General features: G+C 44.1%; 1 protein-coding gene across 4 annotated transcripts in view; it reads left to right on the forward strand.

The window, feature by feature from the left end:
* Window positions 1-24,379, forward strand: part of LOC308103670 (serine/threonine-protein kinase PAK 6-like) — a 43,946-nt gene that overhangs the window by 14,093 nt on the left and 5,474 nt on the right. For 2 of the 4 annotated variants that reach the window (XM_080453781.1, XM_080453782.1), the window contains exons 2-10: window positions 2,332-2,575; window positions 9,093-9,353; window positions 9,499-9,640; window positions 12,323-12,534; window positions 13,595-13,943; window positions 14,452-14,562; window positions 15,648-15,904; window positions 18,137-18,270; window positions 22,768-22,894. In XM_080453781.1, coding sequence (XP_080309907.1) covers window positions 2,357-2,575; window positions 9,093-9,353; window positions 9,499-9,640; window positions 12,323-12,534; window positions 13,595-13,943; window positions 14,452-14,562; window positions 15,648-15,904; window positions 18,137-18,270; window positions 22,768-22,894 — 1,812 coding nt within the window. In that variant the 5' untranslated portion in view covers window positions 2,332-2,356. Of the gene's footprint in view, window positions 1-2,326; window positions 2,576-9,092; window positions 9,354-9,498; window positions 9,641-12,322; window positions 12,535-13,594; window positions 13,944-14,451; window positions 14,563-15,647; window positions 15,905-18,136; window positions 18,271-22,767; window positions 22,895-24,379 lie in introns of all 4 variants that reach the window. The other 2 variants (XM_080453783.1, XM_080453780.1) reach the window with 2 other exon arrangements.

The raw sequence follows: 24,379 nt of genomic DNA on the forward strand, positions 1-24,379 counted from the left end.
GGGGGGAGTTTCCCCGGTAGGACGTAGCGCATGGAAGGAACACGCTATTCCAACCAGTTCGCTTCCCCTCCATCAGGCGCCCCAGCTGACCAGGGGGAGGCAGTATAGAGACCAGGATTACTCTGTTTTTGTTAGGGTACCTACCTATAGGGGACACGGGGAGAACATGCTAACTCCACACAGAGAGGCCCTTTACCAACCATTAGGCAATTGTAATAATGGGATAGGATATGTAATGGGGGTCCCTGCTTTGTCTCTTTCTGAACTAAGGGGTCCCTTGGCCTGGGGAAAACGTTGAAGACCCCTTTATATGCCCTTTATTGATAGGACAGTAGGCTGACGGGAAATGGGGAGAGAGCGATGGGGAGCGACGTGCAACGAAGGCAGTCGGGATCGGGACTCGAACCCGCGGCACGCTGTCAAGCTGCACGTCTGCTAGTTTAAAACTGTGTTATCAATGTCCGCTATTTGTGTACAGTAGTCTTTTTTTCCTGGTAGATGTGCTGTGGTGTCGAGTGTATAAGCCTTCTTCACCTACTTCAGAGCAAAGAGTCCTTCGGATTGGGCTATTCTTAAGATTGTTAAGTGTTCAGATGGGTGGGCCACTGGGCCCATGGGCCACCATTTTCAGATCTATATGCTGCCACATTCAGGAACGCATTGAAAAGCATTTTAACTCAAATATTTGCTTCTGGGGGTCCCTGGAACAACATATTTTGTGATCGGGGTCCGCGGTCAAATACATATCATTTTGAGGGTCCTTGACATGAAAACGTTTGAGAACCACTGATATAGAAACATACGTTTTTCAGAATACCGTTGGGATTTAGAAGACATTTCTAGAATCAGCTTCAGGTCTTAATGGGTTAGTTGAGCAGTAGCATGACTACATACCATCAGGCCAGCCTCAGGCCAGCTTAAATAGATTGCTTCCTTATGTACATACCGTCACCTGACTGCCACGTGTGTACACACACACACACACACACACACACACACACACACACACACACACACACACACACACACACACGCACACACACGCACACACAAAGCTAGCTACCTCGAAATTGGTGACCTACTTAAGTCAGTGACTCCAGCGGTCGCTGTTTTGCAAATCCAGCCGCCATCAGGAGCATAAATCCCATCTGGACGTCTGGTTGCTGGATCAGATTTGTCACAGATGCTGCTACTAGGACGTCAGTGCTATGATGTCAGTCACTGTAAGGAACATTTGTGGGATTGCGCCCATGAACAATTTGATTCATCTCTCTGCCAGTGCCAAACAGCGTATTCTGTTGTTGCTATTGACTCTTGTCAATAGCTTCCTACCTCAGGTGCCCCCACAGTTATCATGGTATTTGGGGCGTACCTGGGGGTCTCCGTGTCTCCCCATAGAATCCCACTCTTAACAGACCCTCCAGACCACTGAGGGGCCGCTCCGCTAATCTTATCCGAGGGACAGGCCTTCGTTTCCCCATACACCTGCTGACCCCGAGTCCCTCTGTTTTTATGGAGTTTTTTTTTAAACCATAGGATCCCACTGTAACAGACCTCTGTTGGAGTGGTATGACAGAGCCCCCTACGACACCATGGGCCCCATGTACCCCCAGGTACTTGGGGGTACAATGGGGGCGGGGGGGGCAATGTGAAATAATGGGGAGAAAATTTAGAGGAGAGGAGAGTAAGGTGAGGCAAGGCAGGCGACTGAGAGGGGAAGGAGAGAGGAGAGTAGGAGAGGAGTGTCATTCATGTAGAGAGCTGGTTAGGTTTGTTTTTATTTGATCAGAGGAGGCGGGACCAGAGAGACTTTACTGAGGAGTCAAGAGACGCACATATACTGTGCACTTACTGTGCAGAGCTCTCTGAACTTACACCTGAACTACAGACTTTAACTATATAGACCTTAACTAGACATAACTAGACATTAACCAGACCTTAACCAGACATTACTAGACTTTAACCAGACCTTAGCTGGACATGAACGACATGAATGACACGTGGTTCACCATATGTTTAGTGGTGGCGGGAGTGACTGTGGCCGGTGTGTTTCTGTGCGTGTGCTATCGTGTGCGTAAGTGTATGAGCAAAACGTGAGCTACCTGTACGTACGTGTGTGTGTGTGTGTGTGTGTGTGTGTGTGTGTGTGTGTGTGTGTGTGCGGGCGTAAGTGTTCGCATGTACGTGTTTGTGTGTGTGTGTGTGTGTTGTTGCGGAACTGCATCTAGCATGTGAGAGTATTTTCCGTGTGTGTGTGTGTGAGTCCACCATGGCGTGCTGGAGGCCCGGGCTGGGTTGTGCTGACGGTGCGTGTTGTCTCCGTCAGAGCAGAGTCTTCTTCTCCACCGGGCTCAGGATGTTCCGCCGGAAGAAGAGGCAGCAGCAGCAGCGGCGGCGGCCGGACATCTCGACGCCGCGGGACTTTGAGCACCGCGTGCACACGTCCTTCGACCCGCTGCGGGGCTGCTACGTGGGCCTGCCCTCCCAGTGGCAGAGCATCATAGACACCCTGAGGAGACCCAAGCCCATGGTGGACCCGTCCAGGATCACTGACATCGAACTGGGACCCAAGAAGGTAAGGGACACACAGTGGGGTGTACAGCGCTGTGTCCCAAACGGTGGGGCAATGGGTCCCGATGCCCACAAATGATTTGTGTTTGTGAATATTCTTTCATATTATTCTTGTTTCCTAGATTTTGTCATTCACTCATTTTCATGAGTTGAAAACAAATTTATTTTTTCAAAAAGACTTTCATGAATAAAATTTTTAATAATCTAAGAAATTCCCTAAATTAGAGAACACATGTTTAAGAACTAGTGAAAATAGCAGATCTGCAAGCTCGCAACGTGTTGTGAGCTTGTAGATCTGCTATTTTCACTACTTTGGGTCCTGAGCAAACATTCTATTTTGGTTCTTGAGCTAAAAAAGTTTGGGAACCACTGGTGCACAGTAACAAAAGTACTTTGTTTATACTCTGTTACGAGGGGATAGTTTTCACCCCACACACCCCTGATTCGAAGTCTGCCCATCCATCAGTCAGTTTCAGAGGGCACTGACACGTGTTATAACACACAGGCAACTGATCTGACCGATAGATTTGTAGAAAGAGGGTATAAGCAGGAATGGGTTGATGTCGCTGCTGATCGTTTTAAAGCCATGTGACGCAAGAGGAATGCCTCTCATACCTAAAATTAGACCTCAAAAGGCAAACTCTCCCTTCTGTGTCATCAGGTACTCACCCATGGGGTTTGAATTCAAAAAAATAATTTCGAAACGCTGGCATATATAGAATTCAATCAGACCCAAGACTCAACACTGTTTTTAAAGGATCTACACCATGAATTTAAAACTAATATTTAATATTTAATATTGTTTATGTCCCTCAAACGTTTTTCAAAAGGTTTGAGCTTAAATCAAGCCAACTAACTTCTCTCTGGCTTATAAAGCACTTACACCTCCAATACCACATTGTCCTGATTTGCACGTGGCGCTATTGAGCCAGTTTGTATGCATGTTATCTCCTGGTTCTGAGTGGAAAAAGTAAAAAGAAAAAAAAGATATATATTATTTTTTTCTAAGTTGGAACTGAAAAACAGGAGGGATTGTACCGCTAGTGACGTCACTTTCGGGGCTAAATCAGTTTGGCCTGTTTTGAGACCAATTTACATAAAACCCCAGATATGCTGTGAAAGCCTGAGTGCTCAAACTGGGGTATTTTTTGGGGATAGAAGAGAGGTAGGGGAGACCAAAAACACACAAAAAAGAAGGAAACGTTAAAATTCATGGTGTAGTCCCTTTAAAGAAGCCCCAGCTGTGGTCTTTAAACCCCCCCCCCCTATTCTGAGGGACCAGTTGGATCAAACACGCCTGAACAGAAGAAAAGCACCTTTTTAGATGACATTCCTTGATGGGAACTATACAGGTGCGGTAGTTGTGCCCAATGTGGCCAAGTGTAAGACCTACACACATACAGTGGAAAACCCGTTAAGATCTGTGGTGTGATCACCTGTAGTTCCACAAATGTGGTGTACCTTATCAAATGTCCCTGTGGCTTGGGGTACGTATAGGAAAGACCAGCAGACCCCTTCATCTGTTGACTCTGACTGTTAATTCCAATTCCAAATCGGGGCGTTGTCCCCCGGGTGTCTTCATTCTTCAGTGATTTGTGAACTCTGCCCACTATTGTCTTTATATACCCGTCGTCTTTCTCACTCAGCTCAGTATACCTGACGAAGGCCCAAACGTTGTTATTTATTGACCGCTCTATTTATTAAATTATGTTGGGAGCATCAAGACGGATGTGTGGAACTTTCTCCTTTTATTCACGGTCTAAAATAAAACAAAAACGTGGTTGCAAGTAACGGCACCGAAATAGTGTCCCGGGGGGGGGGGGGGTCTGCTGAGATGAAACGCGTCCCACCCCTCACCACTCTGAAGAAGCGGAAAGTTTCAGCAGCGACCCCATAGGAAGGTCAGAGGGTCATCCTCTGACATAACGTGACAGCAGGACAGGCAGCAGGCTGGTTATCAGCAGGGTCACTGGGTCTGAGGGCATTCCATGGCAGCGTCACCCATAACATGACGTCACCATGGCGACAGACAGACATTGAGTGTTATAGAGCCAGGGGTCTTCAACGTTTTTCAGGCCAAGGACCCCCTATAGCTGACAGAGAGATGAAGCAGGGACCCCCCTCGATATTGTATAATATTGTGTTTCAGATTAACCTTTTTTATTTTACTTGGTCTGCTCTTTTCTTCCCTCTATCACCTCTTTGCCAAAAATATGCAATTTTTGGGCGGTGAAACCGCCCCTATAAGTGAGGTTTGGATATTTGTACAATTTTGTACAATTTTATTTGTACAATTTGTACAATGCACCGTGATTGGCCAATCACAGTCTATTCAGGACTGTGATTGGCCAGTGTCACATGACACATGTGCATAGCCCTATATAAGAAACCATAACTTGAAAAAAAACATAAATTGGTTTTTTTCAAGTTATGGTTTCTTCCATCATAAAGAGTGTTTCAATAAATGTATTTATTTTTTGTACATGATTGGTTGACTCCATTCAGTATTGTGATTAGCTAGCAAGACACCGCCCACTTCACACAGGGTGTGATTTTTTTATAATATGCAATTCTTGGCTAAAGTTCTCCTCAGAATAGTGATGCTCGGGTTCAAGTGGTTCATGTAAAAAAAAAATCCTATCGCACAAAGATTTGGCAAACATGTATCTTAGATATAGACATAGATCTTGTAGATAGATATTGTTTGTGTGTGTGTGGTTGTGTGTGTGTGCGCGTGCGTGCGTGACACAGGTCTTTATCAGTGTGAAGGTAGCTGACTGTATGTTTTCAATGTTGTCAGTAAATGTGGGAAAATACACACCTGCCCCACATTGCACACCAAATGAACTGTGTGAACTGTGTGTGTGTGCAATGACATTCATAAGATTATTGTCCTAAAATGTAGACGTCCTCGCAAGTATAGTAATACAAACGTGTGTGTGTGTGTATGTGTGTGAGAGAGACAGTGATAGGTCTAACAAAGCGTGTGAAATTGTCCTTTAAAAGAACATCCTGCCCCCTGGGCTATGTGATATGTGTCTAAAAGTAACTTGTCAAGCCGGATACATATAACACACACACACACACACACACACACACACACACACACACACACACACACACACACACACACACACACACACACACACACACACACACACACACACACACACACACGTGCACGCGCACACTTTGATCCTTAGTTCACGTCTCACTAGTCTACAGTAGCTGTTATACTTGTTCCGCAAAATAAATGTCTTTGTAATAAAATAAATTAAAAAAAACTTTATTACAGCAGTGGATTGTGACAACAGGGCATCTGTGACTGTATGCGTTCCTACACCTTAACCACGTAAACCCCATACGTCAGTGGTTCTGACCCCCAGGGGTCCTTGGGGGGTTCCAGGGGGTCCCCTATGGTTAATATAGCATCAATCATTTTAACCACTTTAATCATTTATACGTTGGCTATTCAAAAATACCAGATGTACAAGCTCACAGCGTGTCACTTTGTGCCGCACTGTGAGCTTGTACATATCTTTTTTTTATTTTTTATATCGCAATTCTTCGGACAATTTTAAATAATTTTTATAACATAAAAAATAAATAAAAAATCTTCTCTTCTGGGTGTCCCTGGCGCTAAATATTTTCAGATGCGGGTCCGCAGCCAAATATATATCAATTTGGGGGTCCTTGACATTAAAAAGTTTGAGAACTACTATACGTTGTGAAGCGGAGTCTCTCTATACCAGTAACTTTTCTGTTTTCGCTTGACTTCACCCATTTTCAACCTATACCTTCATCTAATTGGTCCTCACTAATGTTCATGGTAAAATGGTACCACTTTTTTTTCTACACAGGACCAATTAGATGAAGATAGGTTGAAAAAGGGTGAAGTCCTCCTTTAGGTAAATACAAATCAGAGTAGCCTTCTTCTTCCACCACTGCCAAATCATCAAAGTGCATCTGAGGTTAAATGTGAACACTAGGGGGTGGCGATCGCACCCCCTGCTCCCCTCCCCCCTCCCCCCGCCTCCGGGACACCTAAACACCAGCCCTGGAATGAAACCTGCTTTTGTAGTTCTAAAGTCCTGAGTGCAAACCCACAACAATGCCATGTGTAATGTAATATGACATATGGTCTCTGTCGGGGGAAGACCTGGTATGTCCAAAACTGTTGCCTTTCATGAAACGTTACATTTCAGGAAATGGAAAATAAGAAAAGAAAAAAACAACCTGCGTTCTCGATGGATCCAATGTAGTTATTATTTAGTCACAAGCCGAAAATAGCCGATCTACAGGCTCAAAGCGGATGCGTTGTGAGCTTGTAGATTGGCTATTTCCAAGACTTTTGTTCGACCATGTCATACATCAAAGGAGGGCGTCAATTTAATGAAAAAAAAAACATTTCAAAAAGTGACATGGAGATACAAGGTTTCTGCCAGACAGTAATGTAATATGACATACGTACTGTAATGTAAGCTGCCAGGTGTTGTTGCAGGAAGTGATTAAATGTCATGTGTATGTAGGTCTGACTCCATTCAACTAGAAGAGCCTGTTTTTGTTTTTTGTGTTTCTCTCTCACACACACACACACACACACACACACACACACACACACACACACACACACAGAGAGAGAGATGCAAGCTGCAGGCTGTTTCACTGTATCAACAGAAAGATATTATAATACCGTATTTGATGTACTGTGTTCAAAAGAAGTTAGGCCTATATCATTTAGCATTTTTTGTTAGTTATTATTATTTACTTCTTTTTGACTTTTTGTTTTCAATTTCAGTCTAGCTTTAAGGTAGAGGATAGAGTAAAGCAACTTGCAATGGGCCTGGTCTTCAAGATACGCGAGAAAACAGGGATACGATACCCATGTACCTGTCAGACTACTTCAATAGCGTAAAAGATACACACAGGCACAACACGAGAAGGAGCCTCACTGATCTCACTGAACCCAGTTTCGGCACAAAAAATGGGCCAAATTCATTCTAATGCTATGCCACCAGAATGTGGAATGCCCTACCAGCAGTCATAAAAAAGTGTGGCTCCTTACCCTCCTTCAAAACCGCTCTAAAAGAGCACCTACAGGTGGCTGCAAATTGTAACTGGCCCCTGTAAAAAGTAAAAGGTCTAAGCTCATCACCGGAAATGACCCCCTCCCCAACTGTTCACTGTACATATCTATCTTTTTTTAAATTACTACTCGTATATATGATGTTTTTTTTTACATATTATTGTATATTATTATTTGTCTTTAAATGTCTTGATGAATTGAATACACAGGACCTTAATGGAAACAAGCCCTGCTGAGGGCTTATCTGGGTTATCCTTTCAGCATTCTTTTGTATAAATCTGTGCCACCGTGCCTTGTTTTTGCAAACTGATAATAAAGTATTCAATCAATCAATCAATAACGACTTGTCCGAAATAGGGGCGTCGGATGTAATGTGTTTAAAGACGTTGTGAAATGGCTTTTTTGCCAGCAGGTCAGCTAATTTGCTAAATGAAAACTGCGCATCAACAAATCACAGATGCAACCAGTAGCAACCGACAGCCCCGTCCACTCGGACTATGGGATCAATAGACACGCTGAGCTGACCAGCGCGCGCTATTGTTATAAAACTGTTTTTTGACAAGTCCCGGAAAGGTCACGCTGTGATTGGCTAGTAGTCACTTTGATTGGCAGGTGTGCCTTCTGAGACTTGGAACTATGCCAAAAGTGGTGAAAGTTTGCCTGAAGTGGCGAAATTAAGCCTAATGTAGCGCAATTATGCCTAAAAATGTGGTGAAATTATGCCTAATGTGGTGAAATTATGCCTAACCCCCTGACCTCACAAAAACTATGCCTAAGCCTAACCTTAACCCTAACCCAAGGACGCAGAGAGCATTTGAGAACCAAGGGGGACACGTGCACACGCGTGTGCATGCGTGTCCAGAGCGCTTGCGAACATTTTTTTGCATTTTTTTTGCATTTTCGTTTCCTTTTATTTCAGATTTTTCTTACTTTAATTCGGTACAAAAAAATTTACTCCATGAAGTGTAGATGTGTGGCAAAAAGGAAACGTCTCTCCATCGCGCAACTCTCCATTCAGAAATGGATAACAAGAACTGTCGTCCTAAAACACCCTCGCCCCGGGTCTAATCCGGCGGCCTCGGTCCGCGGAAAAAATGGGGCAGTGTGTTTTAGGACGAGCGTTCCGTTTTCCACCCGGAAAAACCTCCGGCTCGTCGGAGTTCTTTTCTTTTTCTTTTTTATATATATCAAAAATGATATCCAGTTCCCAATGCAACTGGATACGTCTAAACTCCCCCGTATTCATGAAATACTTTTGAAAATGTTGGAATAGTTTTTACTAGATAAAGTTGTGATTTCTGTTTTCTAACTTTTTTTTTTAATCTGAAGGAAAATTTGATATTCAGTCGCGACCCACAAAAATTCGTCCGCGGCCCAAATATGGGTTTGGGAAACAGTGGTCTATGCGGTTAACCTCTGACCCATGTCCTTCCAGAGCATCGTTCGGGGTAGTGTCATCGGACACGGAGACTACATCTCCCACGTCATCGCAGAGATGACGCGCGTGTCCGTCAGCGGGTCCAACTCCCTGAGGAAGAGCAGCCCGTCGGCGCGCAAACGAGCCCAGTCCATGGGACGCCTGGGCGAGCTGACGGAGGGGGGTGGGGCCTCATACCAGTACCTGGAGCTCAGCGACCACCAGAGCCGCCGCAAGAGGAGCGAGGGCGGCACCTACTGGCAGGACAGGATACGACAGGTAATCCCTAATAGGGATGCTAGGGTTCAAGTGGTTAATGTGAAATTCCTATCACACAAAGATTTGGTAGTAACTCAGAAGAGGGGTCACAGACCCCCTGTTGAAGACCCCCTGAATTTAACAGGTATTTTTCCACCCCTAACAGGTACGCAGCGAAAGCGGGAGCCCTAAACTCGTACAGAGGACCACCGCGGTCCCGGATAGCAGAGCTCTTCCGAGGGCCACCTCCACCTATGAGATGGGGACGTCGGGGGCCCCTAGGGGCCTGTCTGGACACCACACCCACAGTAGGCCTGTCAAAATTATTTCATAATCGCCTTATCACATTTATTTGATAATCTGCAATTGTTTTTGCATAATCGCCTCCATTCATATATACAAATGAATCAAGCTCACAATGTGTTGCACCGCGGAACGTTGTGAGCTTGTGGATCGGCTATTTACGCTATTTCGGGGAAAACTGTTGAAGGTATTACATTATTAAATGCATTGGCCTGTTCTGGCCTATTTTGATTATGGCCACCAGTCATTTGTCAGTTATTTCTTTGTATATATAAGTTATTTGTCATATTACTCACATTATTATTCAATGCCTTCAATGTTCAATTGCAAAATAAAAACGATGAAATTGCTAAGCGCAAGTTAAGGTCATTACACACCGGGAGTGACGCGAATAAACGACACTAAAATGCGTCGCAATTATTTCACATCAAGCTTTTATTTTGGTGTTGCGTCCGTTCAAACAGGTTGATGGTTTTATTTGCGCTGAAAAATCAACCTAGTTTCTAAAGAAAGAAAAAAACGTGGCTTTACGTGTGCATGCACTCCTCAGCAGTTTAAAAAACTGCGCATCAACAAATCACAGATGCAACCAGTAGCAACCGACAGCCCCGTCCACTCGGACTATGGGATCAATAGACACGCTGAGCTGACCAGCGCGCGCTATTGTTATAAAACTGTTTTTTGACAAGTCCCGGAAAGGTCACGCTGTGATTGGCTAGTAGTCACTTTGATTGGCAGGTGTGCCTTCTGAGACTTGGAACTATGCCAAAAGTGGTGAAAGTTTGCCTGAAGTGGCGAAATTAAGCCTAATGTAGCGCAATTATGCCTAAAAATGTGGTGAAATTATGCCTAATGTGGTGAAATTATGCCTAACCCCCTGACCTCACAAAAACTATGCCTAAGCCTAACCTTAACCCTAACCCAAGGACGCAGAGAGCATTTGAGAACCAAGGGGGACACGTGCACACGCGTGTGCATGCGTGTCCAGAGCGCTTGCGAACATTTTTGCAGCGTTTTTTTTGCATTTTCGTTTCCTTTTATTTCAGATTTTTCTTACTTTAATTCGGTACAAAAAAATTTACTCCATGAAGTGTAGATGTGTGGCAAAAAGGAAACGTCTCTCCATCGCGCAACTCTCCATTCAGAAATGGATAACAAGAACTGTCGGCTATTTACGCTATTTCGGGGAAAACTGTTGAAGGTATTACATTATTAAATGCATTGGCCTGTTCTGGCCTATTTTGATTATGGCCACCAGTCATTTGTCAGTTATTTCTTTGTATATATAAGTTATTTGTCATATTACTCACATTATTATTCAATGCCTTCAATGTTCAATTGCAAAATAAAAACGATGAAATTGCTAAGCGCAAGTTAAGGTCATTACACACCGGGAGTGACGCGAATAAACGACACTAAAATGCGTCGCAATTATTTCACATCAAGCTTTTATTTTGGTGTTGCGTCCGTTCAAACAGGTTGATGGTTTTATTTGCGCTGAAAAATCAACCTAGTTTCTAAAGAAAGAAAAAAACGTGGCTTTACGTGTGCATGCACTCCTCAGCAGTTTAAATTACAGATGTGACATCTGAGAATTTCAAAGGGCCTGCTGCCATTGGCACTCACAGTGGGAAGTCCAGGCCTTGTCATGGTGAAATGGTGTCATTTCACACCTGGGTGGCAATACAATGGCAAATCAGGCGCGACAATGGAGGGTAAAAAAATACTTTACAGGTAAAGATCAGGAAAGTGTGAAGAGGTCAGATGTAGAGCTCTTCACGGGTCCACCGATTCTGAAAATACGCGACATAATTATGTCGTGTCTATAAAATAACAGGTTGGATCTGTGATATATCGGATACATCGGATCTGGGAATGGGAATGAACCAGGGTCCATCTTTTTTTTTTAAATCTCGGAACCAGTCGGTCTCGGAATAAAATTCACGGGTCCATTGAGGTCTGGGTCCGTCATTTTAATAGTAATAATAATAATAGCTTAAAGGTAGGGTAAGTGATATTTTTTGGTTAAAACAAAAAGTATTTTGTTAAAAGGTTAAAATACTATATTCTGATAGTAATCATTGCTATAGAGTGTTTTTTCAGTAACAGATGTCTCCATGTCTCTCCAGCTCCTTAATAAACAGAAAATACATTTTTCGGTAGGTGTCAAAATCTCAGCCAATCAGGAGAAAGTACCCATTTTTAAGCTTAATTTGTATAGTGTTCCAGTTCCAATTTTGTCTGCTCATTTCTTAGTGTCATCACTTCAAATTTCACTTGTTTAATCTGTATCCTGATTGAGTTCTCTGTCCTGGTTGGATAAAATTGGAAATGAAACTGAAACTGAAACGAAAATGCATTTTCTGTTTAATAAAGAGGTGGAGAGACAAGGAGACTCCTAATACTGAACAAACACTCTGTAGCAATGAGTACTATCAGAATATAGAGCTATTTAACACTTATTTTAACCAAAGCAAATCACTTACCCTACCTTTAAATGCCTTTCATGAACCCAAGGACGCTTTAAAAAACTCAAAAACAATGAACGACCAGCAAACAAAACAACAAACAACGATTTGCCATAAGCCCTGAGACCCGCATTTTGGACCCGTGAGGATCTCTAGTCAGACGTCATGTCTGCAATGCGAATTAACTGTTAATCGTTAAGTAAAATGTCATCGTGACAGGCCACGCCCACGGCGGGATGAGCGGTAGCGTCAGCGTGACGGACAGGATGTCCAGGCAACAACGGCCCGCTTCCTGTCACTACAACCTGCAGACGCTGGAGACCAACGCCCGGGTCAACGTCAGGGCCAGACCGCCGGTCGATCAGCTGCCTGACCTCCTGACCTCGTCCCGGAACGGCGGCAGGAGGCCGCACTCCACCTACGACCTGAAGGTGAGACAGCAAAAAAAAAAATAGCAGAGCTACAAGCTCACAGCACGCGTGTGGTGAGCGTGAAGATCTGCTGTTTTCATATGCCGTGTTGGAACGGTGGTTGTCCAGAACCACCGATCCGACCGATATGCCCATTTATAGGCATATAGGGATATTTAGTTTTAGTTATAGTCTTTTGAATAAAATGCCATTTAGTTTTAGTCATATTTTAGTCATCTTGAAAGGTCTAGTTTTAGTCGACTAAATCTACAGTTGATTTTGTCGACAAAAATGTATGTTGGCGGGCCTTGATATGGCGTCGTAATGGCTGATTTTACATTTGGTTGCATGCTGAAAAATGCCTATCTACAAGCTTGTAGATCTGCTATTTTCCGAGAGCAACACCTGATATATTTGATATAATAATAGAGTCTTAGTCATCACAGCTTAGTTTTTATTTAGTTTTCGTCAATTAAAAAAAGGTAGTCGACGAACATTTTTCGTCATAGTTTTAGTCGACAAAATTAACACTGCCTCAGATGTCTTCTATAACATCTCTGTCTCTGTCCCACATATGTCTTCAATAACGTCTCTGTCCCACATATGTCTTCAATAATGTCTCTGTTCCACATATGTCTTCCATAACATCTCTGTCTCTGTGCCTCAGATGTCTTCCATAACGTCTCTGTCCCTCAGATGTCTTCCATAACATCTCTGTCTCTGTCCCTCAGATGTCTTCCATAACATCTCTGTCTCTGTCCCTCAGATGTCTTCCATAACATCTCTGTCTCTGTGCCTCATATGTCTTCCATAACATCTCTGTCTCTGTCCCTCAGATGTCTTCCATAACATCTCTGTCTCTGTCCCTCAGATGTCTTCCATAACATCTCTGTCTCTGTGCCTCAGATGTCTTCCATAACATCTCTGTCTCTGTCCCTCAGATGTCTTCCATAACATCTCTGTCTCTGTCCCTCAGATGTCTTCCATAACATCTCTGTCTCTGTCCCACATATGTCTTCCATAACATCTCTGTCTCTGTGCCTCAGATGTCTTCCATAACATCTCTGTCTCTGTCCCTCAGACGTCCTGTGCTCTTCCGCTCCCTAACGGCACCAGCAGTCCCATCGCGGGGCGACTGCCGCGCTCCTCTTCCTCCACCTTCGCCACCGGGATCTCCCCCATCCTGGCGCGCCCCGCCCAGTCTCACAGCTCCGCCCACAACAAACCCCCCAGCCCCTCCCAGCCGCGGCCCTCCCCCACCGGCTCCTCCACCTGCTCCGCGACGACGGCCAAATCCACCCAGACCCACAGAGCCACAGACCAGATCTCCAGACCCACAGACCAGATCTCCAGACCCACAGACCAGATCTCCAGACCCCCAGACAAGATCTCCAGACCCCCAGACCAGATCTCCAGACTTCCAGACCAAGGTTATCGTTAGTTTTGCATTTCTTCCATTTTGTTTTTACTTTTTGTTTTCAATTTCAGTTTTAGTTTTGATTACTTTTTAAAGTGGGTTTGCTAGATTAGTTCAGTTTTTATTTTGTGAAAAAATCTATTAGTTTTAGTTTGAGGGGATAATCAGGGGCGAGATCCAAACATCGCAGGAAAATAGTGAAAACGGCAGATATGCACGCTCACAACATGTTGTGAGCTTGTAGATCTGCTATTGTCTCTATTTTGGAAGAAGAATATTGGATATTTACAAAGCGGCTCTATGTAATACAATTGGGGTGGTTGTATTTTCTCTCCCTGCTCTTCTATTGAGACATTTAGATCATGTCAAAGGTCATGTCTCACGTAGACACAGGATCTGACACACATTTTGACCTGATGATCAAGATTCAATTTATCCCCTGAGCAAGCAGGCCGGCTCAAATCGGGGGTAGAAGAGGAAAGTTACATAGTGCAGCTTTAACTATGATAATCCTGTTCCAGACCAGATCTCCAGACCTCCAGACCGGATCCCCAGATCTCCAGACGCCACCTCCAGACCTTCAGATCAGACCGCCAGACCTCCAGAGCAGAACTCTAGACCGCCAGACCAAGGTGGTTATAGTTTCGAATTTGAAATGCCTCTTTTAGTTTAGTTTAACTTAAAAAAAATAAAAAATAAATAAAAGCTTTAGTGTTTAGCAGATCTACAAGGTCACAAAGTGTCATGATGCGACACGTTGTGACCTTGTAGATCTGCTATCTTTTGTCATTGTGAAGATTTATGACAACAGGTCATAACACTGGGACAGCTAAAAGTATTGGATTTCATATTTATTAATTTTTTTAACCACTGAACAAATTGCTCAGGGGAGAAATTGAATTTCAATCAAAATTTGTGTCAAACCAGAAACGGGATCTAAATGTCTCAATAGAAGAGCACGGGGACCAAATACAACCACTCAAATGTTATTGTATTAACATACAGATTGGGCAACATTACATTTCATCCATTCATTAATTCATTTATTCATTCATTCATTCAAGATTGATTTATTCTCGAAATTTCACTGAGTAGTTAAACTCATTTGCAGTGTTGTCGAGTAGGCTAATACATTGCATTCAACGACATCACTGTAGAAAATAAATTACAATTTCACTCAACAAAGTTACATTATAGCGGAATCGGTAGCGCTATGTCGCCTCAAAGCTAGAAGGTCCTGGGTTTGATTCCCGCCGGGGACGCTGGGGGAGTGTCCTCTCCTCTGAGTCATCAGTGCCCGTACCCTAGGTGGGGTTGGTGAAAGGGCCTTTCTGTGTGGAGTCTGCATGTTCTCCCCGTGTCCCCTAGGGTAGGTACCCTACTACCCTCACAAAAAAACATGCTGTAATCGTGGTCTCTATACTGCCTCCCCCTGGTCAGCCAGGGCGCGCCTGATGGAGGGAAAAGGAACTGGTTGGAATAACGTGTTCCTTCCACGCGCTACGTCCTGCCGGGGAAACTCCCCCCTGTCAGGTGATGCATTGAAGGAGGCATGAGCTCAGTTCTGGGCTCTCCCCAAGTTGGCAGAGGGAGAGTAGCGCCCAGGATTACATAGGCAATTGGCACTGGGTGAAAAAATGGGTTACAAAATCGTGGGATGAAAATTTATTAAAAAAATAAAATAAAAAAAAAGTTACATTATTAACCCCGCTTCCAGAGCAGACCTCCAGACCCCCAGAGCAGACCCCCACGTCGGACCCTCCCGTGAAGGTGACCCACGAGCAGTTCAAGGCGGCCCTGCAGATGGTGGTGGACAAGGGCGACCCCAGGACGAGCCTGGAGAACTTCGTGAAGATCGGGGAGGGGTCCACGGGGGTGGTCTGCATCGCCAGGGAGAAGCAGAGCGGCCGGCAGGTGGCGGTGAAGATGATGGACCTGAAGAAACAGCAACGGCGGGAGCTGCTCTTCAACGAGGTCAGACTGGGCCCGGGGTCGTGTCCCGAAATCTGGAAAATGCACAACACATTGACTGCCAATCACGTAGATCTACGCGAACCGCTTTAAAGCCGCCACGTGCCAATCGCGTAGATCTACGTGAAGTGAAAAAAAAATATATATATATATATATATATATATATTTTTTTTTTTTTTTTTTACTTTTTTTTTTCTTCCAATTTCACCCAAAGACCAAGGAGATATGATTAGTTGAAGATCTAGACTCCTATCCACTTCCTTGTTAACTTAAAACTTAAAAATGCTGTATTTCGGCTCCTGAGTACTTTTTTTTTTCCAATGAAAAACTCTGGCACTGGCTAAAAAAATATGAAATAATTCTGGCAGTCAATCATGAATCCAAGACATTATATAATCAGTGGTGGAAAAAGTACTCGCATGTTAAAGGATTAATACTGCAAGGTACAATCCGGATTTCAACATTTACTTGAGTAAAAGTACAAAAGTATTGGTATCAAAATGTAATTAAAGTAACAAAAGTAGAAAGTACTCATTATGCAGAATGTCCCCATTTCACAACTTTTCAAATGTATAAAACATTTTTTTAAATATACAAGCTCACAATGCGTCGCATCGCGACGCATTGTGAGCTTGTAGATCGGCTATTTTCAAATGGCCGAAATGTATATACTGGAGGGCTGAAGTGGGAAATGTATGTTTTGTAATAATAATCAAAATCTACAAAGTAACTAGTAACTAAAGTTTTCAAATAATTGTAGTGGAGTAAAAGTACATTATTTGCCTCTGAGATGTAGTGGAGTAGAAGTAAAAGTACTGACAATTGGAAATACTACAGTAAAGTAAAAAAAATACCTCAAAATTGTACTTGCCTACAGTGCTTGAGTAAATGTACTTAGTTACTTTACACCACTGACTACAACTTACTACATTCTAAACTGTGTGCTATTTTCAGCTTACTGTACAGTATCAGCTGTACAGTATGCAAATCTTTGCGTGATAGGATACATTTGTTTTTACATTAACCACTTGAACCCTAGCATCCCTATTCTGTGGAGTACTTTAGCCGAAAATAGCAGATCTATAAGCAAGCTTGTAGATCTGCTATTTTTGTAGATCTGCTATAGACAAAGAGGTTTGATGTAGAGGGGAAAAAGTGCATAGCACCAAGTACAGAGTGAAAGCTCAAGTTTACAAATTATTGACAGTTTAAGTTGTCAAATGTCTGAAAAATACACATTAACATGAATCCAACATACTAATGTACTATATTCTAAACTGTACAGGTATAAAACATATACTGTAGGCTTTCACTTTGGACATACTACGAGGTTAGGAAATCACCCCATCTGGTGGCAAAGCAGAGTCACTACACACTCAGAATTCTCAGAATTTTAACAGTTTAACCACTTTAACCGCTACTGTAGGTTATACATCAGCTATTTGAAAATAGCAGATCTGCAAAAAATGGAAAATTTTTGAATATTGTTTGGCACAAATGTTGAAATAACAGTAAATATGGAGTGGGTCGTCACACACAACCAGGACAATCAGACGTGACATTTTATTTTATTTTACTTAGAGTAGTCAATTATTTGTACTCAAGTAAAGTACAAATACCTCAAAATCTTACTTAAGTACAGTACTTAAGTAAATGTACTTAGTTACTTTCCACCACTGGTGATCATGCAAGGGATAACCAATGGGGAGCGAGTGAGAGGTCATTATTGAGAAATAAACCCCAAAAGGGTGATTAGACCCACGACGCGAAGCACAGGGGTCTTCATCACCCGGAATAGCAGATCTAAATAGCAAGATCTACAAGCTCACAGCATGTCGCACTGTGACACGTTGTGAGCTTGTAGATCAGCTATTTTACGGTTAAAACATGTTGATGTCCTCACAAGCAGGGACGCAGAAGGGCATTTTAGAATGGAAGAGGACGTGCTCCGTGCGTGTTCGCGCTATTTTTTTGCTCTTTTTTTGCCGGGTTTGTTACTCTTTTGGGTGTTTCTGTTACTTTAATTCGGTACAAAATGTACTCCATGAAGTGTAGATGTCGGAGGTTTTTTCTTTTTCTTTTTTCTTCATCCCAAAAGTGGGGTGGGTATCCCTGAGTCCCTGATAACTGAGTATGTTCAACCCCCCCCCCCCTCTCCTGCGTCCCTGCTCAAAAGTATGGTAATACAAACGTGTGTGTGTGTGTGTGTGTGTGTGTGCGCGCGCGTCTTCCAGGTGGTAATCATGAGGGACTACAGACATGCCAACGTGGTGCAGATGTACCGCAGTGCTCTGGTCGGAGAGGAACTCTGGGTAATCATGGAGTATCTACAGGGCGGGGCGCTCACCAACATCGTCAACGAAACCAGGTTAGAAATATGAAAAATCTGAAAGAGCCCGTTTAGTATTATGACTATAGAGATACTGTGTACCGATTTGCGTGATGTTTAGACAAAATCTGTACTGTCAAAAAATGAAAAAAAAAACGGCCTCCTGGTGGCGCTATGACAGACCCATGTGAAAAATGTGGGGCAGGGGTTCTGCTCTGGCATCCAGGGAGTGTGCGTACACAGTTTCGCTTCTGTCAAGCCAACGGTGGCGGAGATTAGCTGTTCACAGACGGACACACGGACACACACACACACACACACACGGACGGACGGACAGGGTGCAAAACATAGTCTCCCAATGCCTACGGCCTGGCGGAGACAACAATAACCTCCAGTCACCAGTAGGTGGCTCTTAATCCATTAAGACCGGGAATACAGCTCTGTCATTGGCTGTCTTTGGCTATTCAAAAATAGCAGATCTACAAGCTCATAGCGCTGCACCGAGCTTGTATATCTGCTATATTAGATTTTTTGTAATTTTTAGTTATGCCAAAACGTGAATCTGGCATGAGGCTGATTTGAAAAATGTAGGGTCGCATTTCTTCCTTGGCCTAGTGGGGATGTACGTACAAAGTTTCACGGAAATCGGATGCTGCGTTCATGACTATTTACCAATGGATCGAATGCCCCCGCCCCCCCAGTTAAAAATCACTAAATCATCAAAAAACGATAGATTTTTAACACTCACAATTTCAGCCGTTTTCACCCAAAAAGTTGAAAGTGTTTGAGTGTTTTTCTAAAACTCATAAAAAAGGAGTGGACAGGAGTGTCATTTTGTGGGATGACATCACATCCGTCCATTCCTTCTTTCAGGGTCCTAGGATCATTCCTAAGTGGCGTTAGAGTGCCCTCTTGTGGAATTTAAATTGACGGAGATCTCCGTCAATGGCAGGGAATGTGTTAATAACTTTTTTAATTGAAAAAGTGTCATGGTATGAATTTAATTGGAAACCCTAATGGATCCGAACCCTAATCATGGAATCCTAAAGGACCCGGACCCTAATCATGGAATCCTAAAGGATCCGGACCCTAATCATGGCACTGTTAGCGATGGCCTTCTTGGCCTTTTCCTGGGCCTTGCTGTTCTCCCGTATGGCCTCCTCCACCTCGGCCTACAGGTGCATGAGGTCAGCCTCGTGCTTCTTCTTCTGGTCGATGAGGCTGGTGTTCTGGGAGTGCAGCAGCTGCATGCGCTCGGCGGCGGCGGCGGCGGTCAGCTCCTGCTCCGCCAGCTTCCTGGCGCGCTCCGTCTGCTCCAGCACCGCCGTCAGCTTCTCTAGCTCCGCCTGAATCGAGTCGAAGCGACGTTCCAGCAGAGCCATGTTCTCCTTCAGGTCCTCATCGCCGTGCGAGGTGTCATCCGACTGTAGATCTTTCAGGAACGCCTGGAGGGTCTTCAGCTGCTGCTGGGCATCGACTGCCTGGCGATTGGCTTGGCTCAGCTGGATCTCCATCTCGTTGAGGGACTGCAGGGAATCCGTCATTCTTTGGTAGCTCTTCAGTGACGACTGAATGGAGTCAACGATTTTCTGGTAACTCCTCCGAGAGGAATGTAGGGAAACAGCCATTTTCTCGTAACTCCACAGAGAGGACTTAAGGGAATGAACCATCCTTCGGTGGTAGCTCCTCTTGGACAGTTGTTCTAGTTTCGGCTTAATTTCTTCCAGCTTCTTCTGAAGGTGAGAGAAAAACATCTTTGAGTCCTCCAGAGCTTCGTTCAGCTTGAGCTTATATTTCATGTTGGCCATTTCTTTGTCTAACTCCAATGAAAAATTGTTGAGTTTGGGTTTTCGGTAGTGGTCAATTAGAACTTAACCAAATTATGTCTTGCCGATGAGAACTAGATACAGATACCCTCTAGTGAACTGCAGGTGGAGTCAACTGGAAAGAGGGCTGAAAGTATGTTTCAGTTCTGCGTTTCTGCAATGTAGAAAGATAGTCGGTCGCTGTGCTAGTGTGACGTCACAGAAATGTAGTGGTTCTGTGTCTGCACTCACCCATTTTATACTGTGCCTATGTCCCGCTGATGTCACTTTGACTCAGCCATCACCATTTATAGAGTTCCCACTGTCGTCTAAACTAACTGTGTCAGCATGACATCACACTCAAGCAAGAGTTCATCCCTGCATATCGGCCATATGATATGCCCATATACCGGCACATATGGGGATCCGGTCGTCCAGAACCGCTTATCCGATTGATATGCCCATATAAGGCCATATATGGAGATATCTATACCTGTCTGTCTGCGTGTGTCCATGTGTCCCCTACATATTGAGAACCGTCCAACTGATGACCAAAACTATTGTTTCTTAAAACTTTACTCATCTGTAAAATAAAGTCTTTTTTTATAAACTTTGAGGCAGATCAGATTATTCCTCCTAGGAATATATATGCCCATATATGGAGATCTCTCTCTCTCTGTCAGTTATTGTCCCTTTTATGCCCATAAATGGAGATTTCTGTATCTGTCAGTCCTTGTAACTTTTATGTCCATATATGGAGATCAGTATATGCCCATGTATGGGCATGCCCTCTTTTGTGCCAATATATGGAGCTGACTGATTTTTTTGCGCCTGACGCCATGACGACACATTGAGGTTAGACAGCACACTCCATATTTGGGCGTAGCTGCATTGGGAACTCCTGATATGGTTATGGCTGAGTCATGGTGACATGAGCGTGACGGCGTGGTCCACCCGCCCACCCGCTGGTCCTAGTGGTCCTAATAATAGTAAACCCTACTTTAATTTATTTGAAATGTGAAGGATATTATGGTACATTCACGGTACATTTCCGGTGCCAACTTCATTTTGTGTCGGAGGTTGACACTACAATTAAAAATAGTGTTTAAAAGTGTTTAGAGAAACTGTCAAAAAAACACATTTGCACTATATGGAATGGTTATGGTGAAAAATATACCAGTTAAAGATGATAACAAAAATTGTTTAATTGAAAAAGTGACATAGTATGAATTTAATTGTGAAGCCTAATCTTCTCTAGCTCCGCCTGAATCGAGTCAAAGCGACGTTCCAGCAGAGCCATGTTCTCCTTCAGGTCCTCATCGCCGTGCGAGGTGTCATCCGACTGTAGATCTTTCAGAAAGGCCTGGAGGGTCTTCAGCTGCTTCTGGGCATCAACTGCCTGGCGGTTAGCTTGGCTCAGCTGGATCTCCATCTCATTGAGGTCGCCCTCCATCACCTTCTTCACCCTCAGGGCCTCCTTGCGGCTCCTGGTATCTTCCTCCAGAGAGGACTGCAGGGAATCCGTCATTCTTTGGTAGCTCCTTAGTGAGGACTGAATGGAGTCAACGATTGTCCGGTAATTCCTCAGAGAGGAATGTAGGGAAACAACCATTTTCACGTAACTCCACAGAGAGGACTGAAGGGAATGGACCATCTTTCGGTGGTAGTTCCTCTTAGACAGTTGTTCTAGTCTCGAATTGATTTCTTCCAGCTTCCTCTGAGAGAGAAACATCTTTGAGTCCTCAAGAGCTTCGTTCAGTTTGAGCTTATATTTCATGTTCGCCATTTCTTCGTCTGACTTCAATGAACAATTGTTGAGTTTGGGTTTTGAGTCAAGTGTGACGTCACAGAAATGTAGTGGTTCTGTGTCTGCACTCACCCCTTTTATACTGTGCCTATGTCCCGCTGATGTCACTGTGACTCAGCCATCACCATATATAGAGTTCCCACTGTCATCTAAACTAACTGTGTCAGCATGACATCACACTCAAGCAAATCAGCCAGTTCCATATATGGAGCTCTAAAACGATCACTACCATTTATGGAGTTTGGGTCGATATTCACGCTGACAGTTAGATTAGACAACGCCTGAGTTCATCCCTGCATATCGCCCATATGATATGCCCATATACAGGCATATATGGGGATCCGGTTGTCCAGAACCGCTTATCCGACTGATATGCCCATATAAGGGTATATTTGGAGATCTCTATACCTGTCTGCGTGTGTGTCCATGTGTCCCCTGCATATCTTGAGAACCGTCCAACTGATGGACTTCAAACTCGCTGTGCGTATCACTGAGGGCCGGAGGGAGCCATTTGTCGAGTAGGACTGTGCTCTGATTGGCCGTTTTCCAGAACCGCCATGCGGCAATGGATCTCCATATATGGAGATCCCTGAAGAATCCACACAATCGCTGTTTGAACCGTTGGACTAATCCCTTTTTACACCCACTAGAGGTTCACACCTATGTCGCACCGCCCATCATGCATTTGACTCCATACAGTATATGTGAATCTCCATATATGTGCATTCGGCGGGGCCTCTGGGGCCTGTTCTGTTGTGGCTCTGTTCCTTTTGTGCCCATATATGGAGATAGCTGCACTAGTTTGTCTACCTGTCCCTTTTATGCCCATATATGGAGATCTCTGTATCTGTCAGTCGTTGCCCCTTTTATGCCCATACATGGTGTGTGTGTGTGTGTGTGTGTGTGTGTTTGTGTGTGTGTTAGGTTGAACGAGGAGCAGATAGCTACAGTGTGTGAGGCCGTTCTTCAAGCGCTTGCTTATCTTCACTCTCAGGGAGTGATTCACAGAGACATCAAGAGTGACTCCATACTGCTCACGCTGGACGGCAGGGTAATGCACAAACACACGCACGCACGCACGCACGCACGCACGCACGCACGCACGCACGCACGCACGCACGCACGCGCGCGCAGGCACGCACACACAAACACAGTCATTTGTAAGTAAGGTGGGGGCGGCTTACTGTCAGTATCAGCTGGGCAACGAGCAGTGGTGGAAAGTAACTAAGTACATTTACTCAAGTACAAGTTCTTAAAGGGTAAGACCACTTTGGTAGAGGTTTGGGTTGTGTAGTTACCTTGCCATGATGTAACCCCAAAGGTGGGCTAGAAATCAAAAATAATTGCTCCATTGATTAGAAATTGATAATTCAAAATATGCTCCTCATTGACTTGTACTTGTACAATGTACGGTAAAACAGCTCTCAAAGTCACTCTTTTTTTTTATTTTTTTTATTTTTTATCCCACGATTTTTGTAACCCATTTTTTTCACCCGGTGCCAATTTCCTAAGTGATCCTGGGCGCTACACCAGCCCTACACCAGCATTACACCAGTCCCCCACAGTAGGGAGGCCAGGGCCGAGCTCATGCTTCCTTCAGGCATGAGAGCCAACTGACCTTCTTGTCACCTGACAGGGGGGAGTTTCCCTTGTTGGACGTAGCGCGTGGAAGGAACACGTTATTCCAACCAGTTCCCTTCCCCTCCATCAGGCGCCCCGGCTGTCATGGGGGAGGCGGTATAGTGACCAGGATTACTACATGTTTTTGTGAGGGTATTAACTACCCTTGGAGACACGGGGAGAACATGCAAACTCCACACAGAGTAGGCCCTTTCGCCAACCCCACCTAGGGTATGGGCGCTGATGACGCGGAGGAGAAGACACGCCCCCAGCGCCCACAGCGTCCCCGGCGGGAATCGAACCCAGGACCTTCTAGCTGTGAGGCGACAGCGCTACCGACTGCGCCACCGTGCCTCCATCACCAAACCCAGTACTGTTTGTTTTTTTAATAAAAATGTCAACTTCCTGTTGATTTTACTATTTGAAGATCTGGATCCGGATCCGCGGATCCAGTCCAGGTTTTCTACTTATTTAAAATGGCAAAATCAACAGGAAGTTGACATTTTTATTTAAAAAAAAAACAGTACTGGGTTTGGTGATGTTCTATATTGTCTGAATCAACTTTGTTTGCGTTAGTTTATGTGCTAAAAGAGTGACTTTGAGAGCTGTTTTACCGTACAATGTAAGTTTTGAATTATCAATTTCTAATCAATGGAGCAATATTTTTTTATTTCTTGCCCACCTTTGGAGTTACATCATGGCAAGGTAACTACACAACCCAAACCTCTACCAAAGTGGTCTTGCCCTTTAAGTACAATTTTGAGATACTTTTACTTCTACTCCACTACATCTCAGAGGCAACTATTGTACTTTTCACTCCACTACAACTATTTGAAAGCTTTAGTTACCAATCACTTTGTAGATTTGAATTATTATTACAGAACATACATTAACCACTTCAGCCCTATTCAAACTC

Source organism: Gymnoscopelus braueri (genome assembly GCF_963280865.1).
Source record: "Gymnoscopelus braueri genome assembly, chromosome: 16".
Classification (NCBI taxonomy): domain Eukaryota; kingdom Metazoa; phylum Chordata; class Actinopteri; order Myctophiformes; family Myctophidae; genus Gymnoscopelus; species Gymnoscopelus braueri.